The sequence below is a fragment of the Neofelis nebulosa genome, chromosome 5 (assembly GCF_028018385.1).
Source record: "Neofelis nebulosa isolate mNeoNeb1 chromosome 5, mNeoNeb1.pri, whole genome shotgun sequence".
Classification (NCBI taxonomy): domain Eukaryota; kingdom Metazoa; phylum Chordata; class Mammalia; order Carnivora; family Felidae; genus Neofelis; species Neofelis nebulosa.
Genome location: NC_080786.1, coordinates 48,861,147 through 48,885,244, shown reverse-complemented (window position 1 = coordinate 48,885,244; position 24,098 = coordinate 48,861,147). Strand labels below are relative to the sequence as shown.

Genomic DNA, 24,098 nt, shown 5'->3' with positions numbered 1-24,098 from the left:
ATACTTTTTACTTTTAGTCCCATTTTGAAATTATTCTTGAACTTTCTGAATGGCTACAAATCTGTGGGTGACTTTGTGTGTTGTGATTTTCTTCTTCTGACATGGGATTCATTATTTAAATGTTAAAACTATTTAAAATGTTTACATTGACAGCTTATTGGACTCAAATTTTATAATAATTTTTACACTAAAATTAGTGAGGAGAATCTGATTCATTACAGACCATATTCACTTTATTTTGTCTGTGTAGGATCAGATGATCCTGTTCCTTTCTGGTCATTTAAAATAGTTTTCTTTCACAAATGTCATTTGCTACTCTTAAAAAAATGTGAATAGGGGCGCCTTGGTTGAGCGTCCGACTTCGGCTCAGGTCATGATCTCGCGGTCCGTGAGTTAGAGCCCTGCGTCGGGCTCTGTGCTGACAGCGCAGAGCCTGGAGCCTGTTTCAGATTCTGTGTCTCCCTCTCTCTCTGTCTCAAATAAATAAATAAACGTTAAAAAAATTAAAAAAAAAAGAAGAAACATTTAGAAAGTAAATAAATAAATAAATAAGAATAGAAAATAAACTATACCCCAATTAGGATTCTCATTCTAATCAATCAAACCATCAGGGCAAAATTTTGAGATAATGCCCTGCACCCACTTTGTCTTCTAATCTAAAAATAGCACAAACACCAAATCCAGAGTATTGATTCGTAAACCCCAAAGGCAGCACAAACAAACCTCCAATATAGCACAAACCCCAAATGTTATGTGAACTTCAAACTGACTACCAAACTGAACTCTGAGATGACTACCATCATAGGCAACCCATACTCAGTACCCTACCCCTACATCCTGGATGCCCTTCTAGTAATATTTTGCATTCTCTACCTCCTCTATTACCTAATAAACTTCCATAAGCAAAGTCGTCGTCATCACCATCACCATCACCATCACCATCACCATCACCATCACCATCATCAAACAACTCAGGCATATAAAACATAAAAGTTGAAGCCCTTTCTCCATCCACTCTCAGAGGAAACAATTGTTTGGAACGTAGCCTTTCAGATCTTTTCTGTATGTAGAATATACACGTGGGCTTGTCTACATATCTTTTCCTATATATGTATAATTTGCTGAGTAGTTTTCTGGTAGGTGTTTTTCTACAGGAAAATGGGGTCATACTTTACATATTATTTTGCAACTTGCTATTATCACTCAAAATGTATTGAAATTATTTTACCCAGGGAGAACTTATAGCTCTACCTCATTCTTTCAAGACAGCTTTCTGATACATTTAAGTTATTTCTACTTGGGGGCTTACAACAGTGCTGAAATAAACAAAACTATGTGTTGATATTTGGTGGTGGGACTGACTCACAGAAATAGGATTGCTGGTAAGTATATGCAGTTTTTATTTCATAATGAGATACAATTAAAAAGTAGCCTAAAGATGGCATTTATCTTTTCATGTCTCCATCTTCTCTTTTTTTTTTTTTTTTTTTTTTTTTTTTTGTGGTGGAGGGCAATCTGAGATGCTAAAGATTACCCATTGTTTTTATTTACTTTTTTTTTTTATAATTTGTGAAACTAAGAATATTTTCACATGTTTATTTTCCACTTGTACTTCTTCCTTCCATTGCTTTACCCATTTCCTTTTTCCCTTTTTCCTGCTGAGGTGTTTATCTTACTGATTTGGAAAAATTCTCTATATTATAACTATTAAACTTTACCTCCTATATGCTGCAAATATGTTCTCCTGGGATGCCATTTGCTTTCTACCTTTGTTTTCAGCATATATTTCTACATGGACATTTTCAATTTTTCTGCAATCATATCTGTCCCTCTTTTACTTTGTCATTTCTGTTTTTCATTCCAGATTTGTAAGACTTCTTCACATGTCATTTTAAAAGAATCATTAAGACTCAAATTATTTTTGCATATAACATGAAAAGGAACCTAATTTAATTCTGCAATGGATAGTCAATTGAATCTTATTTTTAAATGCATCTTTGTGATAAACTATATTTGGTTTCTTGACTGCTTAATTTATTATATCTTGCCATTAACAACTTGTATTAATTAATGTAGCTTCATATTATGTTTATAAATTCCAAAATTTCTAGGTTATACACATTTATTCTTGCAAATAAATCTTGCAAATAAATCTATTTATTTATTTATTTATTTATTATTTATGTTCTAAAATAATATTCCATTGGTATTCCACTAAGATTTTTATTAAAATTGTATTAAATCTGGGGCACCTAAGTGGCTCAGTCAGTTAAGCATCCAGCTCTTAATTACAGCTCAGGTCATGATCTCACATTCATGAAATCGAGCCCCATATCAGGCTCCATGCTGGGAGACTGCTTAAGATTCTCTCTCTCCCTCTCTCAAAAAAAAAATGTATTAAATCAATAAGATAAAATAAATTTGCCATATTTACAATATAGAGTTTTCCCATGTGGAAATACTGTTTCTTTTGTCCCCTCTTTATTCAGGATTTCTTTCATTATAGTGTTTTTTCATATTATTTTCACACATTTGTATATTTTTGTTACTATTCTGAATGGCCCTTTTTAAATCATATCTTTTGATTGGTAACTCCTATTGATGTCTTAACATTTACCTACAATTCAGCAACCTTAATAAACTCCCATATTAGTTCTCTTTTTTAGAGTTTCTTCCTATGAATTTCTAAGTAGACAATATTTTCACCTGAAAATTATGATAAGTTTCTTTCTTCTTAATATTTATATTTCATATTTCCTTTTCTTGACTGTTCTAGGACCTCTAGAACAATGCTATTAAAGGACAGCACTGATATCAAGTATTTCTTTTCATCTATAAAAATTGAGCCCTGCCCAGGTCTCCTTTTCCCTCACTCCATCTAAGTTAAGTGCTCTTATTCCATATTCTTGTAATTCTCCAGCCGGGGTCTATTGTAGCATGAGTCACATGGAAATACAATCATTTATGAGCTTGGTATTTGTGTATTCTATGAGCTCTTAAGACATGACAGCCTCTTCATTCTTATAGACCTACCAGCTAACCCAGTACTAGTACATAATAGTGGTTCAGCTAGTCTGTTTTCTTGCTTCCCATTTCTCTCCATTCAGTTCTCACTCCATATTCTAAAAGAGGTGGAAATTCTATTGATTTTACTCAAATTATGTTAGATCTCTTCCTGAATCTCTACCCTTATTACTTCCCTCTTTATTCATGCTCCCATTTTCCCTCACCTGGAACAAGGTTTTTCTAACTTAAATAATAGATGAGTCTCTCTCAAAGAAAAAAAATTCTATTAATCTTACTGTCAAATCAACTTTTTATGATTTTGCTTAAAAACATACAAACAATATTTGGTAAAATTCCTTACACTTATAGTTCTTATACAAATTTAAAGCCAAAACAAATTTATACATTAAATACTTTTATAATTAGTAAAATTAAAATTACTAAATTGGCTTAAAGTGACAGTACCGTTTTGCTGAAATTAACATGCCAATTTTGAATTAAAAATGTAAAGATGTATGGGGCACCTGGGTGGCTCAGTTGGTTAAGCATCCGATTTCAGCTCAGGTCATGATCTCATGGTTCGTGAGTTCAAGCCCTGCATTGGGCTCTGTGCTGACAGCTCAGAGCCTGGAGCCTGTTTCAGATTCTGTGTCCCTGCTTTCTCTGCCCCCTGCCTTTCAAAAATAAACAAACATTTAAAAAATATTTTAAATGTAAAGATGCACAGGTAAATCTGCTTATATATAATCTATCTCTGTGTGTTTACTTCTGTGACTCTCAAATGGAGACTATCCCTTAGAATAAGAAAGTTTCAGAGTGTAATTTTGATAACTCAAGGCTTTCTGTGCTATTTCAGAATACTCAGACTTCATACTTTAGCTGAACTCTGGCACTATGCAATTCTCAAATGTCAATTTTAATGAGATGTCATTTGATAACTCAGTAAGCCTTATTTGTTCATTTGAAGTAAAGTTAGCATGGGACAGTTATTGAAATCTGCATTATGGGGATGTGTCAAATCAGATGCAAAAAAATTTCTTTATCACATTTACTTTTATATTAACTGCTCACCAGTGATGCAAGTTGGTACAATTAAGACATGGCTATGCTTATTGATGCTCTAGTGAAGGTTCTTTTAAGGTAGATACGCCAATACTCCTGAGCCCTGTCTGATAACTCATTTTTCTCATCCCATTTTTCTTTTTGAAACTGGTATACTCCACAGGACTTTGTTTATTCGGTGTGCCATATCAAAGGAAAAGAATTTTTTAAGTACTGAGATGGAGCTGTTTTTTATTCTTGCAATAGAGTGTACTGTAAGGAAGTCCCTCTTCCATATTGACTAGCTCTCAGGATGAAGAAGGTTGTATTTATAACATGAAATGACAGTCAAATTTTCTGGTTAAATCATATTTTGGTCAATTTTTATTTAAAAACAATAGAAGTTTCTGTCTTTGATAAAATTTTTTCTCAGAATAGTAAATTTTTAGGTTGGTCCTTCCACTCATGACTTACCACTCAGAATGCAAAACTTTTAAACCTGTAAATGTTTTCTTAATTCTTAAGATCAATTTCAAATGCCACCCCTGTATGAAATCTCTGTACCAAAAGTGGTCATTCCTTGGACACCACAGAGCTCAGTTCCTATCTCTACTTATACAGTTGGAACTAAAATTTTATTTTCTTCCTTACATGCCGTTGTCACCCAATTCTATCTGTCAGGTCTCTGAATGAAAAGACAGTATATCTGTATACCCAATGCAAGTTCAGAATCTGCAGTGTCCCCCCTTATCCATGGGGAATATATTCTAAGACCCGTAGTGGATGCCTGAAATCATGGTTAGTACCAAACCAGTGCATACTATGCTTTTTTTCTACACAAACATACGTATGATGATGTTTAATTTACAAATTAGGCAAAGTAAGAGGTGAATAGAAATAATGAAAAATAAAATGGAACTATTACACCAATGTATTGAAATAAAAGTTATGTGAATGTGTTCTCTCTCAATATCCTATTGCACTTTATTCATTCCCTTCTTGTAATGATGTGTAGATGATGAAATGCCTGCATGATAAGATAAAGTGAGGTGAATGACATAAGCATTGTGACACAGTGTTAGGCTACACCTGACCTTCTGACCATCTTGTAAAAGGAGGATCATCTGCTTTCAGACTGCAGTTTACTGTAGGTAACTAAAATTATGAAAAGTGAAACTGTGATCAGAAGATTACTGAAATAGGTATTCAGCAAATGTCAATTTAATGAATGGATGAACAAAAATAAATTAAGGCCATTTCCCCTTTGCCAAAAGTTGCTATCATTCAAATAATGCTTTGGTACAGTAATGAACCTAAGTATTGTCCCTCTGTTTCTCCTGCTTCAGCCACACATGTGAAGTTGAAGTTCTTTGCCTCAGCAGAAGGGTAAACTGCACTTTATGGTGTGAGTGTGCAAAGTTTTCAGCCCTTTAGGGTACAAGGCCCTAAAGTTAGGTTCCCAGGACCCTTAAAAAAATAAAGAGAATTCAAGACTTCTCCACAGGGAGTAACTAAAAAAGACTGGTAACATGTCTCACATACCCTAGGCTATATTTTTCATTGTCCCTAAATTCAAAGAATTGGGCATGAAGGCACCTGAATGAAGCTCATGATACATTCTCCCTTAACAATTTCTCTTAGAAAAGAATGCAAATTTTAATCCTGGGCTTCCTCTAGCCACACTTAGATCTGGATATAAAATGTCTATAGCAAACAGGATGACCAATTATTCTGGTTTTCCTGGAACTGAGAGGGTTCCTAAAATGCAAGAATTTCAGTGCTAAAACTGGCATAGTTGCAGGCAAATAGGAAAGTTGATCATCCTAAATTGGCAAAATACCATGAGCCTTCACGCCAATTCCCCAGTAAAGACACATTTAAGCCAATCCAGTTAGTAACTCTAGGCTTTTTAGGTGGTCGGCACAAGTATAAAAGTGTCTGTTAACCATCTTCCTTCCCCCTTTTTTTCTGGACTCTAACATTTCTTTAGTTAGGGATCTCAAACCTTACCATGCAACAGAATCACCTAAAAGGCTGGTTGGTTAATTTCATAGATCTGAGGTAGGGCTCAAAAATTTGCATTTCTTACAAGTTATCAGGTAATATTGACACTGGTCTGGGGACCTAGCTTTGAGAACAATTGCTTTAGAAGTTTGGCATATTACTACCTTCTTCTGAGATTAACATGTAATCAAAAAAGGAAACAAGTCAATTGGAAGCATGAAGGCATGAATCTATAATATAAAATACAGACTATTTTAAGATTTAGTCTTTTTTTTCACTTCTTAAGCACTTTTCAGTGGTGAGCACAAATTTTAAAAAATCTTAACATACAAAGTTTTAAATATAATATAAAAGGTTCTAACTTGCAGGAAAGTTTTTGCAGAGATGTGGGGGAGTTCTCTATTATTGGATATACTTTAATGACTGTGATTTCTCTATGGAAAAGTGAGCACAGGGTAGCACAGTTCTGGAGACATTTGGTTCCTCTTCTGTGTACTCAAAACTAACAGCTGAAATATACTTTATACTACCTCTGAATCATAGTTTCACAATTATCATTCTCTCTGACATACTAAACAGGAAAAACAAAAAGTACATTTTGAATATTACAGTCTACATTTCTTTCAACCTATGCAAACTTTTTAATGTAACAAAAAATACAAAAGCAATTCCAGATTGTAAATTTGCATTCAATTTTATGCCCAAATTCTGCTTTTGGAAACACCTACCGCTGTCCCCATCAAAACACAAATTTTGCCTTAAACTGTGGAATTATGTTCTTTACCTTCAAAGAAAGGTTCCTGGCTGTCCTCATTTAGGTGTTATATTTGACCTAGGAGAAACTAAACTATAGTGGTTTAATAGAATTTAAATCCCATATCTATAAAGGTTTCTAGGGAAATGGGTCTGAAATAGAAAAAACAAAAAACTTTACCATTTTAATGAATAAAGTAAATTTTTAAATGGCCTAATTTCAGAAACTAGGTTTCAATAGTAACAATTTTGTTTTTGTTCCCAGCGTTCTGGTGGTGCCCTTGCCATTCCCTTGTGTGCATTCCAGGGGACTGTGTCTCTCCAAGCACCTACAGGGAAAACCCTATCTCTTTCTACCTATGAGGTAAGTGCTGAAGGACAAAAGATAACCCCAGCCTCTAAGAAAATAGAAGTCTATCGATCCAAAAGTGTTGGCCATGAACCAAACTCAGAAGATTCTCCCTCCACATTTGCGGACACCAGTGTGAAAATACACTTGGAAGTTCTTGAAATTTGTGATAACGAAGAAGCCTTGGATACCGTGTCAATCATTAGCAACATCAGCCAGTCCTCTACACAGGTCAGATCTCCATCCCTACGCTACTCGCGGAAAGAAAACAGATTCGTTTCTTGTGATTTAGGGGAAACAGCGTCATACTCTCTCTTTTTACCTACGAGTAATCCTGATGGTGATATCAACATCTCCATTCCGGACACTGTTGAAGCACACAGGCAGAACAGTAAAAGGCAGCATCAAGAGAAGGAAGGCTACCAGGAGGAAATCCAGTTGTTAAATAAAGCTTACAGAAAAAGAGAGGAAGAAGGCAAGGGTAACTTGTGATCATTTGGTCTAATAAAGGCAAGAATGAATCTGCAAGTTCAAACTACTTAACGCTTTTGTTCTGAGGCTATTTGATTTCCTTTATAACCTGTTGGTTTACATAAGCATTACAGATTTAGTAGTTAATTGTTTTTAGGAGGAGCAGCTAGAACTAGTGTAAACACTTAAGTGCTTTTGATGTATTACCTGTAGATCACACACTGTGGTATTTAAAGGTTTGTTTCTTATCTGATTCCTAGGCTGTTTTCTAGATCAAATATCAGCCTCATATACTAACGTTTTTGCCTATTTGTCATCTTCAGAGTAAACAGAAAGTTGTATAAATTCAACAAATATATTATTACCATTCTCATGTTTCAACACGTAATACTAGACTTTACTGCAAAGGGTAAAAAGATATTTTGGGAATGGAAGAAATGTAGCAAAATTCTGAGTTGTATTTGAAGAGACTTGCCTACATGTGCCTAGCAAAAGAAGCTCATTACAGTTAACTGCTTTAGCTTTACACTGATGTCTAGAAAATATATTCTCATGTAAAATGGCAAACTACCTAGCTTCCATCTTTGAAACATGCATGTCCATAATCTGTAAATAGTTGTTTCCTTCATTTCCATAAAATATGAATTGCTTACTAAATGTTTTTCTTCCTTTCTAAAATGTATTTTCCTTTTATCTTTCTACTATGTCAAGACTGCCCTTGAAACAAAATGTTGTGTGTTATAAGCGGAATTAGTAGTCCATAACTAAAATATTATTGGAAAAGGTTGTATATGTACACATCATCATTTCTAGAATTGTTTTATTTTAATGGAAATTGGGGAAAAACACTGCCAGATTAAGTTCCGTGAGGGATGCTCAACTAGATTAACAAACTTCCAGGTAAAGCAGAGGAAAATCCACTAAGTAAAAAGTAAAACTGTATGTTTCTAAAGCTGCAGATTTGGCAAACTTTCTTAGCTATTCTTAAAGTATAGAAAATTTTAGTACAAATCTTGTCCTAAGTTTAGGTACTTTTTGGTTTTTTTCTCAAAGATGTGTATCTCAAGAAAATTCAATATATATTATTAAATGAGTGTACGATATACATTTCAAGATTAATTTTAAAATGTGTTACATTGCAAAAATGTAGGAATCACCTTGTCCAATTATTAGTAATGTATATCTCAAAAACTATAGACTAATTTGTTTCTTAAAAATGGTTTATTCTGATCTTTCTTCAAACATACATTAAATGTATTACTTCAGTGTTTATTTTCCAAAGTTATTGAGTTGACATTTTACATGGTATTTAACTGTGCAACACATCTTACATATCTTATTTTCTACAGACTGAGTGAATTATTCTTTTAATGATTTATTTTGGTTTCTATTTTATATTGAATCAGAATTCTAAATTATTTGAAATGGACTTTCAGACATTTCATCTCCAGAAGACTTTTTTTTTTTTTTTTTGGCCATGAAGAAGTCATTTTCAAAATAATTCTCTCAGTGGACTTTATCTCTCATGTACTCTCTCAGCATCTCATCTTCTAAATTTGGGAACCAAATGTAATGCAACTAGTAATGTTTGTAAAACAAGCCTCAAATAATGTATAACACATAAATTCAAATTCAAATATATTATCATTACAAATATATTTTATTTATTTATTTATATAAATATATTTTATTTTAAGAGCCTTTTTATAACCCTAAAATTGAAGGCTATTGCACCATAATGACAAATGGCCAGATCAATCAAATATTATAAATTTATGGCATTAAATGCCTGTTATAAAAGTAAAGTTGAACTGAATATTCTAATAATGCTTTGTAAAAGGTAAGTTTTGATATATTAAATTTAGGTGTACAATTTTATGAAAAAGAAAGATGATTTTGTTGCTTTCGAGTACAATTTCTGTCAGAAAGGAAATTAGAAACAGAATCACAATAAAACTTAAAAAAAAATAAAGATTTAAATAAAAATAAATCCTTTCTAGCTGGCACAGTTCTTTAATGCATAGAAGACAATGGAAATCATATTTAAAGAGCACCAGAACTGGATTGGAAAACAGTAATACTGTGCTTTCCTCCTGTGTTCTATTTTCTTTTCACTAGACTTGGGCCTATGCTAGGAGAACTGGCAAAACAAAACAACACAAACAAAAACAAAAACAAAAACAAAAAACCTACAATATTCCCATTTAATTGCCCTTAGCTGCTGAATTAACCGTACACTAGACACATGTAAAAGTTGTGCTGTATTGACACTTTAGTCAATACAATGGGCTGTGCCTACGCAGGAATATCTCCTCCCAAACCAAGAGCACACTGTATACACTGTATGTTAGCCAACTTGACAATAAATTATACTGTAAAAAACGAACGAAAGAAGGAAAGAGTAAGGTTAAACTATATCAGTATAAACTCTCCCTACTCTTTAAAACAATTATGATTGCATGGGGCGCCTGGGTGGCTCAGTTGGTTGGGCATCCAACTACAGCCCGGGCCATGATCTCATGGCTCCCGAGCTCCAGCCCCAAGTCAGGTTCTGTGCTGACAGCTCAGAATCTGGAGCCTACTTTGGATTCTGTGTCTCCCTCTCTCTCTGCCCCTCCCCTGCTTGCACTCTGTCTCCCTCTCTCACAAAAATAAATAAACGTTAAAAAAATTTTTTAAGTGATTATGACTGCAAAAATGTATTTCTGGTATAGGAAATACCCTTTTAGATAATCTTGTGCTATATTTAAATAGCTTACTCTGTTATACTGTTATTAATAAATTCAATATTTCATATAGTTTATTTCTTTTCTCTATAAATTCATGAATCTGAATTCAAAAACTACTTATTATCTAATAAAAATATCACCATCTGGTGGTGACTCCTACAAACTGTAAATACATAATCTCTAAGACTCCCAGTTAATATAAACCCACATATAATCCCAAAGAGTTCCAAGAGTTGTGACTGACAGAGGCAACCATTTTGAAGACAGTAACCATCACAGTATTACTCAGAATGTAATAAAAAACCATTTGGTTATGCATTGTTTCAAAGCTTTTCTCAACGTGGTTTTTAGTATTGGTTTTCATAAACAGATTTTCTCTTAGTTTCTTATTTATTCTATTAAGTTACTTTCATTCATTTATTGTAACATTATATCATTATAGCATATAGAATGCCTGCTATATGCTAGAAATTGTTCTAGGTACTTAGGACTATGACTGAACAAAAACAACGCACACATACACACTCACACATATATGTACATTTGTATGAGTTCGAACCAATTGCAAATTTAGAGAACACAGTCCACATAAGACTTCCCTCACTTCTGACTCCAAATGCAAACTTAGGGTATCCCAAAACCACTATCAGTTTCAATAATTAACTGCAACCCACAGAATTCACAGAAAGCTGTATTCTCACAGTTACAGTTCATTTCAGGGAAAGGATACAGATTAAAATCAGCCAAGAGAAGAATCACATATAGCAAAGTCCAGGAAAAGTCTAAATGTGAAGCTTCTGTTATCCTCTCCCCATGGAGTCATAGATAGCATTACTTTCAGCATCAGCGTATGATAACATATAGGGAATACTGCCAACAAGGAAAGCTCATTTGAATCCTGGCATCCAGAGTCTTTACTGGGGCTCCATCATGGTAGGGGTAGGGTAAAGCATGGTTGACAGCTCACATGACTAATTTCCAGCTCCTCAGGAAGTCAAGCTGATAAGGAATGACCCAAAACCCCTACTCTGAATCACACTGTTACTATTTGGCTGCTCCAAGGCACCCAGACAAACAAGATAGATAGATAGATAGATAGATAGATAGATAGATAGATAGATATCAGGTAATGCTAAATGTATTGATAGAAAGTAGGTACAAGAGGTAAAAATGATGAGAAAAAAAAATGAAAATAAAGGGACAGTGATGGAAGGAGTGTTTTTTCAAATACTTTAGTTAGGAAACACTTCACTGATAACATACTATTTCATCAGAGAGTTAAATAAAGTGATGAAACGTGCTGTGTATCTAGGGAAATCATAGTTCTATCCCAGGGAGCATCAAGTTTCCAGAAGTAGGAGTATGCCTTTGGTATTTTATGAAACCATCCAGGAGGTCAATGTGAATGCAGAAGAGTGAGAGAAAACGTAGTTGGAAATAAAGACAAATAAAAGCACAGAGAGGCAGACCATTAATGCCTTGCAGACCAGGTATGGACTTTGAATCTTTTTCTAAATGAGGTGGGAAGTGATCGGAAGGTTCTGAGCAAAGAAATGACACATTTGATTACAAAATCACAAATGACCACTGTCTGCTATCGTCAAGGGGAAAGACGATACAAGTACAAATACGATTACAGAACAAACAGGAGGTTATTTTAATAGTCTGGGTTAGAGATGATATTTGCTAGAATTAGGGTGGTAGCAATAGCGATGGTGATGGTATTGTATTCTGATTCAATAAGTAGGAAGGATTTCCTTGGTAACTACCTAAGCTACACATTTCTTTAAAAAAATTTTTTTTCATTTATTTATTTTAGAGAAAGAGCATGCATGTGAGCTGGGGAGAGGGGCAGAGGGAGCAGAGAGAATCCCAAGCAGGCTCCATGCTGAGCTGATGCAGGGCTTGATACCATGACCCTAGGATCATGACCTGAGCCAAAATCAAGAGTTGGACGCTCAATTGACTGAGCCACCCAGATTCTCCACTTACATTTCTTAAATGTTTTTCTATGGAGCCTGTAATTTGAGGTAAAAAATTACCTCTGGCATCTATTTTCTGTTAATACCTTGGAATATCCCAATGTTTCTAATGTCCTCCACATATCACAGAGGCTAGAAGCCTGAAAACTACATTTTCCAGTCTCTTTTGCTGGCAAGTTTCAGATTTAGTGTCTGCTAGAAAGAGGAATTTGCACAAGATCTGGAAGACAGGGGTGCCTAGGAGGCTCAGTCAGTTCAGCATCCAACTTCAGCTCAGGTCATGATCTCACGGCTCGTGAGTTCGAGCCCCGCATCAGGTTCACTGCTGTCAGCGTGGAGCATGTTTCGGAACTTCTGTCCCCCTCTCTCTCTGCTGCTCCCCCACTCATGCTCTCTCTCTCAAAAATGGATAAACATTAAAAAAAGAGAGAGACTTGAAAGAGTTGAAGAAAAGCAGCAGCAGTTAAAAGCTTTTAAAAGCAGTTAAAAGTAGTTGAGACTTTCTCTTCTAAGGTATGGTTCAGGGATCTAGGCTCTTTCCATCTTGTAGTTCCACTCTTTCATTTTTATTATCATTATCCTCATCCATATTAAGCTGGCATAAGGGCAAAGGGCAGAGAGGATCCAGCAAGGACTGTTCCAGGGATGGCCTGGAAAAACAGCACCTCAATCACTGCAGCTTCTGCTACACTGGAGACCTCTGGGTATACAGACATTCCTAACATCAAAGGAGGTTAAGAAATAGACCTATCTGTGCAGAGGAAGAAGAAACCTAAATTTGGCAAACAGCTAGCTATCCAGTCTCTGACACATGCTATGACCCCACTAAGCACTAACACCACTAATACACCACACTATTAGAACGTAAATAGTGCCCCATCCCTCGTGTCACAAGATGCAGATGCATACCACGATCCAAGAATGGCACATCTTCCAGGGTTTGAGCTATCTGGTCTTGATTCTAGAACAGACTATACTGCTACAAACATAGATCAATTTGTGCATGTGATTTCTTCTCCAACTCAAGATACAAAAAAAAAAAATCATATTTGTATGTCTTTCCTACAGTCTTGGGATTTCAACTTCAAAATCCACAAAGAACACATACACAAATACGAAATCACATGTTCTTCTTGAGAATGAGCAGGAACTTGCTGGCACTGGGCAATCAAAACCCAAATACAAAATGACCACAATGACAATCTTCTGCAATATTACATAGAATGATTTAGGTTCCTGGGGTCACATTATTTTGAAACAGTTTATTACAGAGGACAATCTGTACCTTTACATAAGCATAGTCTCACTGAGTAATTTTTCCACAAAAAAAGAAAAAAAATACCTCAGGAGCAAATTTGAGTCTCCTCCACTTAGCAGAAATGCAATCCCCAGAAGCTTTAAAATGTGAAGGTCAAAAAATATTAGGGTTTGGATAAATCCATGGTCAGCTGGTTCCAGTAGTGAAGATACACAGCTACTTGCTTAAGTTTAAGAGTTTGTATTTCTATTATTTTTTATATAGTAAAAAAGTATTAAAATTTGTTTTCTTAGTACTCATTCAAAACATTTTTCCCTAAATTCCCAGATTGTCTGCTTACATTGGGCAGCGAAAAATCCACTAATTGAATTAGATTATGTAGTTTTCAAGGGAAAATATGTTATGCAAAACATTCAAGAAGATGTTTAACATGAATACTAAAATCCATTTTTTCTTTCTTTTTATGAGAAGCAGATAGAATTAGCAGACAATGGCAGTAATTCATAGTTACAATGACAAAACATCTGGTTTGCACGGGATAGTCCCAGTTTACAATTGTTTTCCTGGCATAACAATTAATAGTGTCCTCTTTAACTCTCACAGAATTGGACAATAAGTTATCCAATCACACTATAGTTGTGAAGCAAGTTATACCTAATCTAGGTGTTTTTCCCCCAAAACATAGGTAACCTATACTAATTAAAAAGGAAATGGGTAATGTCTACCAATTTCCTGCTAAAAGTACCTTCTACTTGCTTTATAAACTTCTATTAGAATAAAAAAATTATCGTTCAGTATTTTGAGTGAAAAAAGAAAATTATGATTGGACATCATCAAGACCTACCCTGAAAGAAGATAATAATAGAAGAACAAGTATGTCATGTCTTCAGAAGCTTAGCATAAGGGTGAGAACACCTCCACTCCCACAGCTAACGGTAAAATATCCCAAATCACAAAGAAAGCAGTGCCTTCTGGAGCCACTAAGTTGTTCAGTCAATGAAATTCAAAGAGTAGGCTGAACGCAGACACTATCTGCATTTCACGGAGAATAAAGGGACAGGAAATTCTCTGATGGATCTCAGCCCTTATTGAAATATTTACAGTTCATTGCAACTAAAAGCACCAAAATATGCTCTGGACCAAAGCATTACTTATGTTAACTTTTCTCCTGCAAATTCCTCTACCCTTCTCCATTCTACCCTCTGCACCAAGACACTGACCTGCACCAACCATACCAACAGACAGAAGCAAATCATCTCTGTTTCCCATTGGGTTTGGTCAATGGGGACTTCCATCAAGAAATCAGAGACAAGGAAGAGAGTGAGGTCAGGGTATTTATTCCTCTCTTTCTCTGAAAAACCACTTTGGACTGGATCTTCCCCTTTATCAACAGTCACTGCTTCTTGTAGAAAGCTGATTCTATGCCACTTTCTTTCAGGATGCCAGTACCTGCTCTCTTTCTTCATACACTTGGGCCTAGAGATAAGAACATCTCTGCAGCTACTAACTCCAGCTTACTGATATATTTTATAGTCTCTTAAAAGATTTTTTTGCATCTATATACATATAATATGTTAATGTACAAATTTTCCTTGAATTACCATTTTAAGATTGCTACCTCTTTTCCATAGAGACTCTGACATGTCCACAATCTATAACCTTTCAGAGTGTGTAACTATCTTGGCTGTACAGTGGAAAGAGCACTGGGCTAGGAATCAGAAAGCTTAGTTTCAATCTCCAACTCTAACTCTGACTCCACCAGTGTTTCATCTATGCTTAAACTCTCTAGAGCTCAGTTATTCTTGAGTGGATAATAGAAAGATTAGAGATGAGGAGAGCCAGGCAGATAAGATTATCTTTAAAATCTCTTAGCCATACCATTATATACAAAATTTGAAAATACTAAGTGAAGGTTAAGGATCTGAAGCTTCTCTACATTATATGGAAATCCTACTATGATGAAGATACAATTCTCTCCTTTATTCGAGAAGAATAAATGGGTGGATCTGGGTAGAACACAGGTTTGGTATTCTTAGATCAAAAGACCTCAGTGTCTACCAATTTTAGAATGAAGATCAGGAGAAAATCCTAATTTGTCTAAAAGATTCCCCAAAGGTAAGAGAAACAAGGAAGCTGTGATAGGAACCGACAAAACTGGCATAAAGGAGGACAGATCAACTTGAGGTAATGAAAAAGTAAAATCTCCCAGAATTCCAGGAGAATGCAGGGATTCAGTAATTAACTCTTCCCTTTAGCACAAACATTGGATATACTAAAAACTATAACAGACATGTAAAAAAAATTCCAAATATGTTTTTCTTTCAGAGCTACAAGCAGGAAATGTGGTAAAAGCTGAGATATGGAAAGGAGGTCAAAATTCAAACACATCTTCCCCTCCCGCCCCCACTCCCCCATATTCTCTTACATATTCTCCTGCCTAAAGCAGACTTCACACTCTCCCCTCTCTGGAGTTATAATTGTGAAATGTCTACTGAGAAACATGAATTACAGAAGAGAGGACTGAAAATATGTTGATTCAGTATTTCAAAAGCACCTTTGATAAACAGATAAATGAGGTTTCAGTGATTAAAAATGGAAGGTTTATAAAGCAAGCAGGGATAAATAATGCTGCAGACACCTAGTTTTTTCTAACTTTCATAAGACTGTATTATTTTTCATGAAATATATCTGTGACAGTGGTATCCTTTCCTTGGAGAGGTCTCATTCTTTTTAGTCCTTCAATATGTTGAGATTCTTGCCCTAACTGTAATAAAATAGAAAATATGCCTACTCATAGTACCTGACATATAATAAGCAATCAATAAATGTTACTTACAGTACTACCATCCTTTTTCCTACGTCTAGTTGCCATATGGAGAGTGTCTGTGTCTGTGTTGCAATGTGAGAAGTCTGTAAAACTGTCAAAACACTGGTGCAACATGGTTTCCAGAGGGCCTGAGTCAGCACTTACAGCAGCTGTATCTTCCAAAAGTGAACACAGTATTTCCCATCCTACATGCTGCTCTTATAGTCTGACCTCCCCTACCGTGGTGAAGCCTTAAACTTAAGTCCACATCTGTAACTATCTCAACTAGTAACTAGTTGCTATGTGACTTCCAAGGCTAGTTACTAAAAATGTCATGTGACACACCTTGTCCTGTGTCAGTTGCTCTTGGAACTGCCACACTATGAGGAGGCTGAAACTAGGCCACACAGAGAAACCAGATGGAGAGGTTATTGTGGAGTTCCAGCCCACAGCCAGCTATGGTTCCTGGCAAAACCCAGGATCAATGGGCACCTCTTTCAATGAAGGGGCCTTCAAGTGATTCCAGACCCTAGTAAGTCATCCCATGAGAGTGGAGAGAAAGAGAGACAGAAGAATTTCATAATTACCTGAAACAAGGAAAGTTAACTGGCAATTTTAAGATGTTTCCACTACTGTTGCCTGGCAGGGAGGGAATTTAGACATTAGATCAATAAAAATAGATGATGATGATGATGATGATGATGATGATGATGATGATGAAGAAGAAGAACAAGAACAAGAAGAAACTCTACATTTTCTTTGTCCATCTGAATTGTATTTTAAGTAAATTTGTGATTTTACTACGACCATTATTATCACGAAGTGTTCTCCACAAATTCACCTTCAATGTAACTCAAATTTCCCAATTTGAGCCCCCAAATTTTATGTGACAAGATGTTCTATTGAGTTGTTTGATAATTTTCCAGTATTTTTCCTGATATAAGAAGGAAACACTTTCTCCATGTCTCCCTACCTCCACCCCAAAACAGTCAGATCTTTACAGATCTAAGACTACTCTTATCAGCATGTCCCCTCTCCCCACCACCAAGAAGAGGTCAGAGTTCATTAAGGATTCCATTTTCCAAGGGGAACACTAAACAAAATTCCCATCCAGTCCCTCATGAATATTAGACCCATGAAAAATTATGCTAGAGTTGTTTCTCAGGGTTGAGGTAAAGAAAATGGAGAATGAGAGATTTCCTGAGATTGGGAAAACTGGTAGTTTCCCATAATGGTGTGGTCTTATGTGGCTCACCCTAGCTGCCATCTTGGGAGTCACTGGACTGGGAGGTCCATGCCTGTGGGAGTTAGATACCAAATGCCATGCGTGTGAATGCAATAGTTTTGCATTCTGTGCCCAGCCCATGATTAGTGGAGATTACATTTAAGAAAGACATCTTTGAGCATTCCCAGAGCACAGCACAAAGCAAGGCATCAGCAAAAGTAACAATGGCAGTTATGAGTCAGTCATTCCTTTTGTTTTCTGGCATTAGGTAACCTAAGAATTCTTATTGGTTCCAACCAAAGCAGGAAAAAAAAAAGTACCAACTGATACTTTTCTTCCCATTTGTTCTAAAGTGTATGTCTAAAGCAATAGCCTAAAGCAATACCATACTACTCCATGCTGAAGAAGTCAGGAAAACATGGTAATTTTAAATTTATAACTAAGATTCTGCTTAGGATCAACAAACACGAGGTGAAGGAAAATAATAGAATTTATCAGGAAATAGAGATCACACTACCTGTGTCTCTGGGGTTTTCATAAGGATTGTATGAAATATGGAATATCATATTACTTTCCTATTGCTGCCATAACAAATTGGCACAAAGTTGGAGTCTTAATTAACACAAATTTATAATTCTGTGGCACAGACTTTTGATAAGATCCTCACTAGGTTAAAATTTAGGGTGTGGCAAGGTGTATTCCTTTCTGGAGGCTCTAAGGGAGAATCCATTTCCTTTTCCAGCTCTAGATGCTGCCTACATTCCATTACACAGAGCTCATCCAGATAACCTAGGATAATGTCCCCATTTTAAGGTCAGCTGATTAGCAACCTTAATTTCCCTTGGCCATGTAGTTTAACATATTCACAGGTTTTAGGGATTAGGATGTGGGCATCTATGAGGGTCACATTCTGCAGACCATAAATGTGAATTGCCTGGCCCAATACCCAGCAAATACTAAGCAACAAATAAACACTAGTTCTCTTTTCCACTTACTCTCTGTTCAGGCTGCCTTAATAAATACCCCAGGTTTCAGTGGTATTAAACCACTTTAGGGGCATCTGGGAAGCTCAGTCAGTTAAGCCTCTAACTCTTGGCTTCAGCTCAGGTTGTGATCTCACAGCTCATGAGTTCGAGCTGTGCATCGGGCTCTGTGCTGACAGTGCAGAGCCTGCTTGGGATTCTCTTTCTCTCCCTCTCTCTCCATGACACCCACCCCCCACCCCCCATGCATGCTCTCTCTCTCTCACTCTTAAAATAAATAAATAAAAACTTAAAAAAAAACCACTTTATTGGTTTAATAAGTAAATGCCATGTTTAAATAATTAAGTACCACTTATTTATGGTATTATTCTGGCTTAAACAACAGAAATTTATTTCTGGAGGCTGGGAAGCCCAAGATCAAGGTGCCAGCAGATTTGTTCTCTGGTGAGAGCACCCTTCCTGGCTTCTATATAGCCTCTTTGTCCACACATGCTTTTCTTCTGAGGAAAGAAAGGATAAGCTCTCTGGTATCTTTTCTTATAAGGACACTAATCCTATCAGATTAGAGCCCCAACTCCATGAACTCATTTAATTTCTTTCCTTAGAGGCACCATCTCCAAACAGCTACACTGGGGGTTAGAGCTTCAACATATAAACTTTGAGGAGACACATTCAATTCATAACACTTTCTCACCTAACAACCCACACTATCTCCTTCAAATTTTGCCGCGACCATCCCCAATATGCCTACTCAATCTTACCTACTGAACAATTCACATACTTGTCACATAGGTATGCCCAATGAATTTCAATACATTTATTGGAACTATTCAATAGTTTTAATCATATTTGCCAAGGACTACCAAAATGTGTCTCCGTCTGCTCTCTCTGTGCTTTTAACTCATGTAGTCAACCACTTTCTAGACATCTGTATTTGTATGTTTCATAGGCTCCTCAAACTCCACATGTATTATTTAGACACATTAACTCAACCCTCCCTCAAGTCCAAAAAAAAGTCCTCCTCATCTAGTGTTCTTCATCTCAAGATATGGTACCTTCTTATTTGGTAGTCATTCAAATCGTAAACTCAAGGGTTATCTGACCACTTCCTCTAATTATCCATATCAAGTGAATCAGCAAATCTGACATATTTATCTCCAAATAACTCTTGCTCCCAGTCCTTCCCATGTTCCATCTTGCCTCCACTAAACCACAGCCTGTTAACTAGCCTCTCTATATCCACTTTTGCCTCCTCCATTCCTTTCTATTCAAAACAGCCAAAAATAATCAGTCTCCTACCTAAAGTTTACTGTTGTTCTCTATGTGGTATATAAGTTCCTCCATGCTTATGCTCCTTTCTACCTCTTTGGTCTTCTCCAACAGTCTTTAAATTTCAGTGTAGAGTTTTCTCAGTCTCCAATATTTCTCAGTCTCCAATTTTATCATTTCCCCTCATACACATTGTTTCCTCCACCTGGAATAATCTCTCCCCTTCCTCATTAGTCTGGCTAAAGTCTATTTATCTCAAAAGTCACTGCTTAACCTCTAGTGCTTTAAAAAGGACTTACCTGACTCCAAAATTAAGTTATTTTGCAGTAACATCTATGGCTGTTGGGAAGAAAAATCTTTTCCTTTACTCTCTTAGGTTTATTTCTCAGAGGCCTGCAAATTAAAATGACAAAAGACAGATTAACAAGGAAAGAGACAAATTTAATCACATACCCATGGGACTTCATACAAAAATGTGTTTCAACAGATGGGTAGAACAGATGGCTTATACACCATCTTAATAGGAGAAGAGGAGGAGGAGAAAGGCGCTCATGGGAAAATACTTCTAGGAAGGAAAAATGGGCTCTTACGAAATAGATGGAATATATAACAGTTTTGTGGCAATGCCTGCTTAGCCTGTTTAACATTGGAATGCTGACTTCTAGTCTCCAGTGATAAGTCCACCTTGTCAGTTCCTCTCCCAGGGGAAGGGGTTTATGACAATTGAGTTCTTTTGAATCCTTCTGGGAGGCTCTGCTTTTAGGAAGTTCCAAGATTTCAGGAATTGAATGCCTCTGCTCAAAGTAATTTTTATGCCACAGAGGTGTATTCTGGACCCCTTCAAAGCATACGGCATTTTCCTTTCTTACCTCACTGCACAACCATTTCTTTTGCCTTTATCTTCTCAAGACGGTAAGCAAATGAAAGATGGTGCCACACTTGTCGTGTTCAGTGAGTATCCCTAGCACCTTTAAATCAGTGAAAGTATGTAAATGAACTGGATGTCCCCTAGTGAACCTAGTGTCCCCTGCACCCTATTGGATAAAGCAGTAAATAATGACAATCCTTTAAGAAAGGCAGGGGCAGTTTTATATTTATGTATTTCAAACTGGTGTCAGGCTGTTTTCAAGATGTAGCTACCAAAAAACCCAAAAATATTAACTCATTTCATTTCTTTCAAGACTTTTAGGAGAAAACGCATCGATCCACAGTTTCTTTTACTGTGTCAACAGATGTTTACTATCCACGGCCTAATTGGACGTAAATTCCGGATTTAATCATGGGAAATAAGAAAGTAAAAAGTAAAACCTATTTCCTCACATGTTTGGTGTAGGTAAGGAAACCCGCGAGCCTTTTGCTCCCTGTCCTTCCAGAGGTACAAAAATAGAGGACTGCGGGCACACCAAAGAAGACTTCACCTGAGCCAACTTCCTGATAACAGATGTCGTCCTCCCTGACGTCACCGGAAACAGCTACTTGTGACGCTCCAATAGCCCTCCCTCTCGCGCTGGGCGCCGGAAGCAAAACGGAAGTGGACGTGCACTAGCTTCCGGGCCCGGACGCCATTTCTAGCGGTTGCAGGTTCTCACGAGTTGTAGTCTGCTGGGACAATGAGCTATGACTACCATCATAGCTGGGGCCGCGATGGCGGGCCCCGCAGCTCCGGCGGGGGCCACGGGGGAAGCTATGGAGGGGGCCATGGAGGGGGCCATGGAGGGAACCGAGGCTCTGGAGGCGGCGGCGGCGGCGGAGGAGGTGGTCGAGGCGGCCGAGGCCGACATCCCGGGCACCTGAAAGGCCGCGAAATTGGCTTGTGGTATGCGAAGAAACAGGGTCAGAAGAACAAGGAAGCGGAGAGGCAGGAGGTAAATCTGAAACTCGATAGTGGAGAGGGATGAGGCAGGACGGGCTTTTTCCCTTCCGCCGCTCCTAACCTTTTCGTTTTTTGTTCCTTGACTCATGCATGTGCTGTATGAAATGAAAATCAAGTGTGCAAAGGTATTATGCTACAACTTCCGGTAGCGGATATTATGTAGTTTAACATTAGCCATGCTCATCTGACCTGGAGTAGTTAGGATTTGTGCAGGCTGAATGTATATTTTGCTTTAAGGACGTGAGAACTGTGAACAAAACAAATGTTAAGTTCACGTTCTATCCGAAGTTAACTTCATTGGGGTATTAGTATCCCTGGCCACCCTTTCCCTTAGAAAAATTTTGGTCACTTATTTAAGTTCTTTGCCCAAAGAGTTCGAAAATAGCGGTCTTCTTGATTCATACAAGTTTGCGCGGAATAAAAGCTGTCAAGTACTATTTTGAATGTAGATCGCTCAGAAGAATAGCCTAGCTTTCATATTTAGCATTAAAAAATAGCCACAAACCCAGGTTTTTTGGTTTTATGTTGGGCTGGGGAGGTTTCTGATGAGTAGCAGCTCCTCTTTGAGAAGGAAACGTGGGATCCTAGAAATAGGAGACGTTTCAAGAGATTAGTCTCTTAGCGTTGGTGATTGCCCGGCCCATTTGGTTTGTAGCTTGAAGATCTGTAGTAAGGAAAGCATTAAAGTTCACTGAGTGGCTTATTTTAGTTTAGTTTGGTTTTTTTTTTGTTTTTGTTTTTGTTTTAATTAAACAGAAGCTTTCTTACTATAAGCCTGAGAACAACTTTTTAGTAACTTCATTAAAAGCACCCTTCATGTTAGGTACTGAATGTATGTAATTAAGTTCTCATTTAAGCTTCTGCTTTTAAATTATTCCATTTCTTTATTTTTCTTTTATCCGTGTCATTTTCATCAAAATGATTTTTTGGCACTATCCATTTATCTTCACACCTTATCACCTTCTCTTTAAAAAATATATATACACGTACATGTTTGTCAGCCCAAAATTAACTTGTTCATTAAGAAGACTTTTTTTTTTTTAAATGAAGGGGAGCACATCTAAGTCATCTTGACATTGCAAGGATAATTGGCTGATTGCTATAAAAGGATGTGCACAGTAACTAGAAAAGTTACTCTTTATCAAGTTTTATTTAGCTCACGTTATGGCTGTTGCCCTGGGGATCTACTGGGAAATATGATATTGGTTGGGAAAATATGCGAACAGATGAAAAATTTAATCAGGAAAAATTGCTCATTATTTCCACCTGAAGCTAGTTGTGTTATGGATCATTCTGAACGGAATTCTGGATTTCTACCCCTTCCCAAACCTTCATTTTAGTAAATGTTACTACCATTTATTCACTTGCAACTCCCAAACAGGATTTATCTTTAATATTTCTCTTTCATTTCAGCAAATCTGCCTGCTCTTTTTATAATATATCCCAAATCCAACGACTTGTCTCCACAGCAGTTACCATAGATCAAGCCACTATTTTGTTCAGTGTTCTTGGCCTCCTAACTAGTCTTCTGGCTCCCACCCCTGCTCTCCACTGAGTCTGTCCTTTGTAGAACCACTCACAGTACTTTCAAAAGCAAAAAGTAGATTGCCTCATTCTCTAGCTCACAATTTGGGATTGGAAGCCAGGTCACATCTGTCTGAGTTGAATATATTTCAGTTGCATTCTAACATGTTTTACAGGAATCTTGGCAATATAGCTTCAATATACTACTAGGTTTCCCTCTGTGTACTTAACTCTCTGAGCCCATGTTCCCAATCTGATGTAATTGTAGCTTTTGTAAATATACTTCTATTTTTGCTTTGTATTACGATTCTTCTACCATTCTCTCTAAAATGCATCTCCGTCTTCTCTATCTCAATAGGACCATTTTTCAATGATCCAATGATTGGCTCATCCTACTTTTTTTTTTTTTTTTTTTTTTTTTTGACCACCTTCAGCCATATATGATTGCTTCCCAATTTCCCTAACTTTTAATTTTTAGGTAATCCCTATGTTTACAAAGTTACCACATTCTAACAATGTGCTCTTTTTCTTTCAATTTTCATTTTTTTAAATTAGTGATTGATATGTTTGAGACACTATCTTAAGCACTGTATTAATAGGGTGTAGGCCCTACCTTAAAGAAATTGTGGTGTTAGGTGCTGTTACAGGGATAGTTTACAATGTTAAAATATTAAAAGGAGAATGTGGATTATCATCTAACTCAGACTAGGAAGATTGTAGATTTTCCAGAGGAAATAACTCTTAATGTGAAACTTGGAAGATAGCGAAGTGTGTATGTTTGGAATTGGGGGATTTGGAAAGGGATTCTCAGGCAGAGGCAGCAGC

At 36.6% G+C, this 24,098-nt stretch overlaps 2 protein-coding genes and 1 long non-coding RNA gene across 5 annotated transcripts in view; 2 read left to right on the top strand and 1 right to left on the bottom strand.

The window, feature by feature from the left end:
* Window positions 1–8,995, top strand: part of GPR149 (G protein-coupled receptor 149) — a 68,835-nt gene extending 59,840 nt beyond the window's left edge. Inside the window, exon 4 of the mRNA XM_058730277.1 lies at window positions 7,070–8,995. Within this exon, the coding sequence (XP_058586260.1) occupies window positions 7,070–7,645 (576 nt within the window). The 3' untranslated portion in view covers window positions 7,646–8,995. The remainder of the gene's footprint in view (window positions 1–7,069) is intronic.
* The window catches only part of LOC131512050 (uncharacterized), a 349,282-nt gene extending 327,973 nt beyond the window's left edge, over window positions 1–21,309 (bottom strand). For 2 of the 3 annotated variants that reach the window (XR_009261890.1, XR_009261892.1), the window contains exons 1-3: window positions 21,197–21,309; window positions 20,746–20,844; window positions 20,176–20,269 (exon numbers count right to left, since the gene is read on the bottom strand). This is a non-coding gene — a long non-coding RNA (uncharacterized LOC131512050). The remainder of the gene's footprint in view (window positions 1–20,175; window positions 20,270–20,745; window positions 20,845–21,196) is intronic. The other variant, XR_009261891.1, reaches the window with a different exon arrangement.
* Window positions 21,310–21,416: 107 nt separating this feature from the next.
* DHX36 (DEAH-box helicase 36) overlaps window positions 21,417–24,098 on the top strand; it is a 52,148-nt gene continuing 49,466 nt past the window's right edge. Inside the window, exon 1 of the mRNA XM_058730273.1 lies at window positions 21,417–21,741. Coding sequence (XP_058586256.1) covers window positions 21,487–21,741 — 255 coding nt within the window. The 5' untranslated portion in view covers window positions 21,417–21,486. The remainder of the gene's footprint in view (window positions 21,742–24,098) is intronic.